The sequence below is a fragment of the Myotis yumanensis genome, unplaced genomic scaffold (genome assembly GCF_028538775.1).
Source record: "Myotis yumanensis isolate MYYU_CA2020_CCGP unplaced genomic scaffold, mMyoYum1.0.hap1 SCAF_10, whole genome shotgun sequence".
Taxonomy (NCBI): Eukaryota; Metazoa; Chordata; class Mammalia; order Chiroptera; family Vespertilionidae; genus Myotis; species Myotis yumanensis.
Window position 1 is genome coordinate 84,184,742 of NW_027223761.1, and position 9,911 is coordinate 84,194,652.

General features: G+C 52.2%; 1 protein-coding gene across 4 annotated transcripts; it reads left to right on the forward strand.

Moving 5' to 3' along the window:
* The first annotated feature begins 1,413 nt into the window (after positions 1-1,413).
* On the forward strand, positions 1,414-8,460 carry TLCD5 (TLC domain containing 5). 4 transcript variants are annotated; one of them, XM_070426976.1, is made up of 4 exons: positions 1,414-1,515; positions 2,246-2,355; positions 5,488-5,728; positions 7,429-8,460. In XM_070426976.1, exons 3-4 carry the CDS (start codon positions 5,530-5,532, stop codon positions 7,965-7,967), a joined length of 738 nt encoding a protein of 245 aa, XP_070283077.1. In that variant the 5' UTR covers positions 1,414-1,515; positions 2,246-2,355; positions 5,488-5,529; the 3' UTR covers positions 7,968-8,460. The 4 variants fall into 4 exon arrangements, with proteins under 4 accessions (XP_070283077.1, XP_070283078.1, XP_070283076.1 ...); XM_070426977.1 differs by lacking the exon at positions 2,246-2,355 and having other exon boundaries at positions 5,527-5,728; XM_070426975.1 differs by lacking the exon at positions 1,414-1,515 and having other exon boundaries at positions 1,826-2,355.
* The last annotated feature ends 1,451 nt before the right edge of the window (positions 8,461-9,911 follow it).

A 9,911-nucleotide genomic window follows, 5' to 3' on the forward strand; every position in this document is an offset into this window, starting at 1 on the left:
CTCGCACCCTCGGCTGGCATCAGCTATTTCAGGTCCTCCCACAGCAGCGGTTCTCAGATACCACTCATCCTCTGATTGGCCTGGTGTGCAGCCTGCACAAAGGGGATTTTTACACTTTCCAAGTGGTGTACACAACCAATAAGATTTAGGAGCCACAATATGCTTGCAATCTACTTTTTCTTGTTTCCCTAATATACTTTTTCATGTTCATTTCCTATTCATCCAATCAACAAACATTTATTTATTTTTCTAAAGATATTTTTATTGATTTCAGAGAGGAAGGGAGAGGAAGAGATATAAACAGCAATGATGAGAGAGAATCATTGGTTGGCTGCCTCCTGCACGCCCCACACTGGAGATTGAACCCATATACTGGGCATGTGCCCTGACCGGGAATCGAACTGTGACCTCCTGGTACATAGGTCGATGCTCAACCACTGAGCCATGCAGGCTGGGCTCAGCAAACATTTACTGAGCCTGCCTCATACCAGGTACAAGGGAAAGAAAGATGACAACAGTGCAGTCCTTACTCTTGAAGGGTTGGCAGACAAATGACCAAAATAAGACTATTGAGTATTCCCAGGACCCAGCATAAAGGCGCCTCCTCTGCTCCAGGTCTTCTGCTTATTTGGTGTCTCGCCCGTCACTGCCCCTCGCTGCCTGTGCTGATGCACCTGACGCCCTCTTTATTGCATTTGAGTCTCGACTTATGTTTGGTCATCTCTTCAAATTTACTTTCCTTGGTGTTAAAATAGACATAACAACAAAGAGCGCATACATGGTGATCTCCACGTGCACAGGGTGTGAAATTCTCACACTAACCTTAGGAGAGAGCTTTCATTACTATGCCTGCCCTCTGGGTGAGGAAACAGAGGCGCAAAAAAGTTAGGTAACGTGATCAAGGACACACATTCAGGCATCAAGCCGGGCTTTCTCTGAGGTCTTATGCTTTGCTACCAACGCTGTGACAGGGCTGCCAGGAGGAGAAATGACTCCCAAGGTCCAGGCCTGAGCACCTCTCTGGAAATTAGTGACTGTGTGCTTGCTGCACGCGTAGACTCGAGCATGAGGGCGGGACTATGTCTTGCACCTCCGCAGTGCCCAGTAGGGATGCAAGCACATAGTAGGTGTGCAACAGCTGTGTACTGGACGGCCATCTCACCCTGGGAGAGGTGGGGGATGGACAGTTATCCAAACTGACAATGAACACACCAGCAGGAGCAGCAGCTGCAGGCCTCGAGTCACCACCAAGTCCACTCCATCACCCCCACGCCACCAGCCCCGCCCGCCCGCCCGCCCGCCCGCCCGCCCCACCCTCAGCCGGGCCTTCCCCGCAGGGAGCCCTCGTCCCCTCCAGGTGCCCAGGCCGCGGCGCCTCTGCTCTCCGTCCTCCCGGCCGCGAGGTGCCCCCAGACCCCGCTCCTCCGCCGGAGCCTCCGTCTCTCTTCCCGCGGCTTCTGCTTCCGGGACCGGCGGGACGCAGCGTAGCCCCGCAGGGTCCCCGTCGCCGGCCAGGTAACCGCGGCCGCGAGCTCGGGACGGGGCGCCCCCGGCGGGGAGGCGGGCAGCGGCCTGGGCTCAGAAGGAGGCCCTGGGCGCCCGCGGGCGGGGGGGCGGGGGTCGAGGCCTGGCGTGGGCGCCGGGGGGGGGGGGCGGGGGGGGGTTCGGTCCGGGGGAGGCGTCTGCACACTCGCCGGTGCCCGCCCAGCGCCCTCCGCCCGGATCGGCTGGCGGGGGTGGGGGGGGGGGGGGCGGGAGCTGGGTCTGGACCGGCCTCCTGATCGCTCCCGCTTCCCGGAAAAAGCTGCACCCGGGGATGGAGGGGCTGCCTAGGACAGAGTGTGGCTGCCATTTGCACGGCCTGTTCTTTCACTGGGGTTTGTTCCCGCTGCTCCGCCAGGGATTAGGGTTCAGGGAGGAGGACCCTAAAAATAAACCGGCGGATACACGGCTGAGCCGGAGCCTGAGCGCGCGGACAGGAGAACATCGCCCCCCTCCCGCCTCCGAGGACGCGCCCAGAGGCTGCAAGTTCAGCTCAGACTGGACCGAATTGGAGACACTCTTCTCTCTGCTTAATGTCCACTTAACAATATCAGTTACATTTGACATTCACTGTTATTGTCTAGGGCGTCCCCAGAAACTATACACACTCATCGCCGTAGATTCTTTTAAACTGTGAAAACGAACTGTATGTTATAATCATTCCAAGTGTCTACTTTTTGGGGGACACCCTGTGTTGTTTCAGGTGTACAGGATAGTGTTCAGACACTCACAACATCTACAGAGTGACCCGGCAAGGCCAGCACGCCGCCGGCACATGATTGCAGTGCTCCCTGTGCGGTGCTCCCCATCCCGGTGATTATTTTGTAACTGCCAGTTTGTACTTCTCAGTCCATTCACTTTTTTCAGCCAACCCACCAACACTTCCCTCTGCCACCCGTGTCTTTGTGTCCGTTTGTTTTGTTGTTGTTGTTTATTGTGTTCTTTAGATTCCACATATAAGTGAAATCATGTGATATTTCACTCTCACCACCTTCCCCTCCCAACTGAGGCTCAGGAGGTTAAAGATTTGCCCACACACTCTTATTGGCTACTTTCGGACAGAGACTGAATTGGAACTCAAGTCTATGATTGACACCTACTGTTTTCTTGAATAGAAATCTGATTGTAAATGAAAGCTGTACAGAATGAAGCTTTCTCTGGAAGGCATTCTTGGGAGTGACATGTGTATTGAAGTGTGTTGGTCCACAGATACTATTTCACTTGTCAGAGTAGAATGAAGCAGTAAGTGTAGCCATGCAGAGAATTCCTGCTAGAGGAGACAGATATATGAAATGTTTTTGACGTTTTTACTTGTACTTTAATAGAGGAGCTAATCCTATATAATAAAAGGCTAATATGCAAATTGTCCCCTCAGGAGTTCGACCAACCGGGAGTTTGACTGCTCACTATGATGTGTGCTGACCACCAGGAGGCGGCGCAGAATGAAGGAAGGCCCCAGTCTGCCCTGATCACTGGCCAGACCTAGGGACCCTACCTGTGCATGAAATTCGTGCACCAGGCCTCTAGTGAATGTTAATAACATTTTGGTTATTTTTAGAGTTTAGTCCTATATGACTTAATTGACTCATTTACAGTCCTTCTTGTCCTGATATGTTTCTCACAGTAAAAATTCCGAACAATGGGTTTCTGTTCCACTTTTAGTAAAATAAATAGTGGCCCGGTGCATAAAATTTGTGCAGGGTGGGTGTCCCTCAGCCTGGCCTGCACCCTCTCCAATCTGGGACCCCTGGAAGGATGTCCTACTGCCAGTTTACAAGGATCGGGCCTAAACTGGCAGTCAGACATCCCTCTCACAATTTGGGACTGCTGGCTCCTAACCGCTCACCTGCCTGTCTGCCTGATTGCCCCTAACCACTCTGCCTGCTGGCCTGCTTGCCCCCAACTGACCCCGCTGCCGGCCTGCTTGCCCCCAAATGCCCCCCTGCCAGCCTGATCACCCCCAACTGCCCCCATGCCAGTGTGCTCGCCCCCAACTGCCTCCCCTGCCAGTCTGCTCGCCCCCAACTGCCCCCCTGCTGACCTGCTCACTCCAAACTGCCCTCCCACAGTCCTGATCACCCCAACTGACCCCCACTGATGGCCTGCTTGCTCCCAACTGGCCCCCCCTGCTGGTCTGCTCACCCCTAATTGCCACCTCCCCCCTGGTGGTCAGTGTGCATCATAGCGACTGGTCAACTGGTCATTCTGGTCGGTCCACTGTTTGGTCACTGGGCTTTTATTATCCTATCTAATAATAGACAAACATGGTAATTAACCGTACCTCCAATACACTTCCCATTGGCTAATCAGGGTGATATGCAAATTAACTGCCAACCAAGATGGCGGCCGGCAGCCAGGCAGCTGAAGCGAACAGGAGGCTTGCTTGCTCCAGTGATGGAGGAAGCCAAGGTTCCCCGTCTGCCGCTGCCAGCCTCTGAGCTGCACTCTAAGAAACAATGTTGCAATTATAGAAGCTAAATAAACCCCAGAAACCTACTTTCAGCCAGCCGGGCCTCAGAGCTGGAGTTGCAACAGTGTTTCAGTTATAGAAGCCAAACAAACCCAGATACCTGCTTTCAGCAGCCGAGGCCTCAGAGCTGGAGCCGAGCCTCAGAGCTAAAGCCGGCTCTCAGTTCCAGTGACTGCCATAGAAGGTAAATAAATCCCAGAATAAAAAAAAAGAAAAAAAGGAGAGGTTGGGAGCTTCAGTCACCCACCAGCCTGAAAACGGCCTTTAGCCCCTCACCCAGACTGGCCAGGCACCCCAGTGGGGACCCCCACCCTGAAGGGGGTGTGACCAGCTGCAAACAGCCATCATCCCCTCATCCAAGCTGGCCAGGCACCCTAGCAGGACCCCCACCCTGATCCGGGACACCCTTCAGGGCAAACCAGCCGGCCCCCACCCGTGCACCAGGCCTCTATCCTATATAGTAAAAGGGTAATATGCAAACTGACCCTAACAGCAGAACCACTGGGAATGACTGGTCACTATGACACACACTGACCACCAGGGGGCAGATGCTCAATGCAGGAGCTGCCCTCTGGTGGTCAGGGCGCTCTCACATGGGCGAGCTCTGCTCAGCCACAAGCCAGGCTGATGGCTGCCAGTACAGTGGTGGGGGTGGGAGCCTCTCCTGCCTCCTCAGCAGCGCTAAGGATGTCCGACTGCAGCTTAAGCCTGCTCCCCGCTGGCAAGTGGTCATCCCCCGAGGGCTGCCGGGCTGCCAGAGGGATGTCTGATTGCCATTTTAGGCCCAATCCCCCGGGGAGCGGGCCTAAGCCAGCAGGTGGTCATCCCCTGAGGGGTTCCAGACTTCGAGAGGGCACAGGCTGGGCTGAGGGATCCCCCTCCCCGCTGAGTGCACAAATTTTTGTGCACCAGGCCTCTAGTATAGGATATTATGCAATGTTATTGTCCAAGGTCAGTCATCACTGGGAGGTTACTACTGACATTTACTGATTGTAACAGTGTGTTACAGTAGACAGTCTACTAACTCACAACGCAGTTCCTGGTGTTCCGTCTACAGCTTTTACCAGTTGCCAACATGTTATCTTTTAAAATATTTTTTATTGATTTCAGAGAGGAAGGGAGAGGGAGAGAGAGAGAGAGATCGAAACATCAATGATGAGAGAGAATCATTAATGGGCTGCCTCCTGCATGCCCCCAACTGGGGATCAAACCCACAACCTAGGCATGTGCCCCCCGACCAGGAATCAAACCATGACCTCCTGGTTCATAGGTTGATGTTCAACCACTGAACCACGCCTGCCAGGCCCAATATGTTATCTTTGAGGAACATAGAGTCAGAAATCCAGCCACACTTAAATAGGAGATGCTTGGATGTGTATATAAGGAAGCAGTGCTTCCATGAAGGCAGTATCTTTGTACTATGCTATTGTAGAAATGACAAGTATACTCAAGTGAGCCCAGCGCTCTTTCCTTAGGTGCATCCTTTGTGTTTCTGGTGTCGGTCTCTTCATCAGAGGATGGCATTAGCCCTGTGTCTGCAGGTGCTGGGCAGCCTGGGAGGCTGGCTCTCCCTCTACATTTCTTGCTGCCACATGAATAAGCACCGAAGCTACGAATGGAGCTGCCGGCTGGTCACACTCGCCCATGGAGTCCTCGCGATAGGCCTCTCAGCGTACATTGGCTTCATTGATGGCCCCTGGCCTTTCACCTACCCAGGTAGGTGGGAGACAGGGTTTTTCCCTCAGGGATGTATAATTTGGGGGTAGTCTTAGAAGGATAGGACTTTTTCCCCAGATAATTTCTATAATATAAAAGAATATTGAAAATAATTTCCATTGTTATTTCTATTGGGAGTCTTCATTGTTAGCTGTGATATTGTATGTCACCTATTGTTTCTGATTTTCATAACTCTCTATCTTTAAAACACACTTAAAATGTGCCCATTAATGATAAAATGCTTGTTATAATGTAATCCATAAAAATGTACAAAACAAGAAGCCAGTATCAACATCTTCCAACCTCCCCCCCCAAAACAGACACAAATGGGCAGTATTATACATACTTATTGGTAACCTGCAATTTTTACTTGATTGTATATTCAAAAGATATCATCTTTTCATGTATATGGATATAGAGCTTCCTTTTTCTTTTAAATTATTACACTAATGGCCCAGTGCACAAAATTTGTGCACATTAAAAGGGAATGAATTAGAGGAAATATTTTAATATAGCTATTTGCCCTTTCTCTATAATAGAAGTTTCAGAGATGAAAGAAAATTAGTAAAAAAGTGTCAGAGATGCAAGAAAATTATGAAAATCTTCCTTCTGTCAGAGTCAGGGGCACACTGCGGGACCTGGAGTCAAGTCCCTGCTCACCTGTGTGCACCTCTAAATCACGCGAGACCCAGACCTGGCCGGCCCCACCCATTGGGTGAAATCCAAACCCGGCTGGCCCCACCCCCATCAAGCCCCGCCAGGTGGGGGTCGCAGCCTCGGGTCCCTCGGCCTGATGCCAGGCAGGAGGAGCAGCCTCAGGTCCCCTGGTCTGGCACTGGGGCGGGGGTCATGGCCTGAGGTCCCCCTTCAAGCCCTGCCAGGCAGGGGGCGTGGCCTGAGGTCCCCTGTCAAGCCCTACTGGTCTGGGGGTGCAGCCTCAGGCCCCTTGGCCTAGAGCCAGGGCGGGGATGTGGCCTGAGGTCCCCCGGCCTGGCTCCAGGGCAAGGGGTGCAGCTTGAGGTCCGCTGTCAAGCCCTGCTGGGCAGGGGGGTTGTGGCCTGAGGTCCCCCATCAAGCCCCACTGGGCAGGGGGCGCAGCCTCAGGTCCCTGCTGATCACTCGTTTAGGGGAACCCCGCCTCCGCTGTGGGTGCAGCCATCTTGTGATGGTGTGACAGAGTGAGGGTCAATTTGCATATTACCTTTTTATTATATAGGATAATATTGTGCTCTTTGAGAGAGATCTGATTCATCAGAACAGCATTTCTGGGGCCTGGAACATCGTTTGGTTTGATAAAGACCAAGTTTTCAGATTTTAGTCTTCCTTAGGTTATCATTTTAAAAGCATGTAATTACCATTGTTTTTTTAAATATTTTTTTAAAATATATTTTTATTGATTTCAGAGAAGGGAGAGGGAGAGATTGAAACACTGATGTCAAGAGAGAATCATTGATTGGCTGCCTCCTGCACACCCCCCACTGGGGATCGAGCCCACAACCCAAGCATGTGCCCTTGACCAGAATCAAACCCCAGACTCAGTCTGCAGGCCGACGCTCTATCCACTGAGCCAAACCAGCCAGGGCACTATTATTTTTTATTTCAATATTTTAAAAAGGATTGAGAGACAGTAACCTAGGGTCCCTGTGTGAGGCAGCACAATCCCCAGCCGCTCAATTTGTTTCTGTCTTGGTCTATTTCAGGCTCACCCAATACACCTCTGCAAGTTCGAGTCCTGTGTCTCACCTTGGGCTACTTCATCTTCGACTTGGGCTGGTGCATCTACTTCCAGTCTGAGGGTGTCCTGATGCTGGCACACCACACCCTAAGCATCCTGGGCATCACCATGGCCCTGGTGCTGGGAGAGTCGGGGACAGAGGTCAACGCAGTCCTCTTTGGAAGTGAGATTACCAACCCCTTGCTGCAGCTGCGCTGGTTTCTCCGAGAAACAGGGCACTACCACAGCTTCACTGGCGACGTGGCGGACTTCCTCTTCGTGGCCCTGTTCACTGGAGTGAGGATCGGCTTAGGAGCTCGCCTCCTTTTCTGCGAAATGGTCTCACCCAAACCCAGGTGGTTTATGAAGGCGGGGGGCATAGCCATGTACGCTGTGTCCTGGGGTTTCATGTTAAGCATCTGGCGCTTTGCCTGGAGAAAAAGCATCAAGAAGTACCACGCCTGGAGAGGCAGGCGGGGTGAGGAGCCGCAGCGGGAACATCCTGGGCATCTCCAGGCGCACTAGCCGACGCCTACCGTGGCTGATGGGTGGGGTGTTAGCCCTGGGGCCCAGGCTGGAAATAGGGCTGTTATGGAGCCGTGCTTGTCTAACAAATGTAGGTTTCAGAAAAAGGGCTCCCCTAATCAGTCAGTGTCCAAGTGGAGCACATACCAGTATTAAAGCCCTAACTCCTGCCGTGGTGCAGTCATAGGAAGGCAGGCTAGTCAGTGGTCGTTGAGTAAATCAGAACCACATTCCTTTCAGTTTGTGCTGACTGTGGTCCTGCAGTTCCTGGGCAGCTGGATGTTCATATAGCTCAGAGAGGAACCCGGAAAAGATGGGCGCTACTTCATCCTTATTCCTTTGAGGGGTGACTTTTTCAACAAACACTACCCTGCTTTCCGTGTAGCAATTTAAATAAATCCCACCATTTACTACAAAGTGAGTGCCTGTTAGGGAGACTCATGCCTTTGGCATTCTGAGCATTGGATCAGAGAACGGCATCTGCTTACTTAACCAAAGGGGGGTGGGGGAGGTGGGGTGAGGGGCAGAACTGTGGCTGTGGGGTGGGTTACTGGTTCAGCCTCCCTGTACCAACAAGGTTGGGGTCCCCAAGGCTACGTTTGGGTTTGGTATATGGTGAGAGGACTCCCTGGACCCAGCATGTAGTTGTACTCATCCTCTGATTTATCACAGTGCAAGGGCGCCAGGAAAGAGCAGCAAGAGGAAGGTGCCAGAGCAGACCCAGGGGAAGCCCAGCCCGAACGTCCGAGTCCTCTCCCAATGGCCTCACACGGGCTGTCTGACTCCTCTAGCCATGGTTTGTGACAATGTGTGTGACAAGCCTGCCAAGGAAGCTCCTTCGAGACTCAGGTTTCCCTGGGGCTGGCACGTCGCAAAGCTCCCGACTGCCAGAAGGGAAGTCGGTGTTCAGCATAAGCCATGTGGCTTGTGCAGTGAGCCAGGCTGGTTGGTTCAGGGAGCGCTTCCCCATCCGCATTCCCAGATGCCCGCCGGGGCCAGCCTTCCCAAGGACAGCAGCTCAGGCCTGCTGTGTTCACTCTTCTGCGCAGAATCCACAGAGCGGGGGCTTGGGTGAGAGATGGAGGAGGTGTGGGCAGGCTGACCCAGTCCTGCTGTAAGGGTTCTGCTCTGCCAGGGAAAATGCCCCTTGTCAGGGCTTTTGTGCATTAATGTCCTGGGCATGAGCGGCTGTGATGGAATTCCACAGGATTTTCCATGTGGACGCCACTGGACTAGAGGAAGACGGCAGTTCCGTCTGCAGGTCTGCTATGCTTCATGCAAACTAGAACCAAAGACCGAAGTGTGTAGTGGCCTCAGGGTAACGAGTCAAAGTTTTTCATTTTGGACACACCCCCCTTTAGTCCTGTTACTATTTTTTCTTTTCTCTGGAAAAGGTACCGCCATCTGTGGACAACATATTATGACAAGGCCAGTCTAGGAAGGAGCAACAACAACAAAAAAATGAGTGTGATATTCTCTAACCTCACCCAGGAAAAGCAAGAATGTAAACTTAGAACGAGAAGTTTGGAATCAAGAATTCCTGCTTTCTTTTATGGAAAGTGGCTACTCCCTGCCCAACTCTTTTGGGCAGGTCACTTATTTATTCTTTGCCTCCGTGCAAATCCTGGTGTGAATGAATGAAATACCCCATTGTGCATCTCATAGAGACATTAGGTAGCATTTCTTTAATGGAGGGCTTTTACGGGGGGAAGAAAGCATTATTTATTTATATCTTTGCTATTTGTTTGTTTGTCTGATGATGTTACTTAGATCGGTGGTGATGGGTTGGCTTTGTTGGTAGGAAAGTGTACAGGGCTAGTGAGGTCAGGGCTGAAGGCCAGTGGACGTTTCGGCTCGTCGAGGTCACTGGGAATAAGAACCTTATGAGGGTTCCTGAAAGTGCAGGTCGCTGGCCACACTGGCGGAGTGCTTGGGGCCACAGAG

Excerpts from the sequence above, each read along its gene's own strand:
- TLCD5 (XM_070426976.1), top strand. The coding sequence starts at position 5,530 with ATGGCATTAGCCCTGTGTCTGCAGGTGCTGGGCAGCCTGGGAGGCTGG. Across the intron at positions 5,729-7,428 it reads CTGGCCTTTCACCTACCCAG|GCTCACCCAATACACCTCTG; the intron begins GTAGGTGGGAGA and ends GGTCTATTTCAG.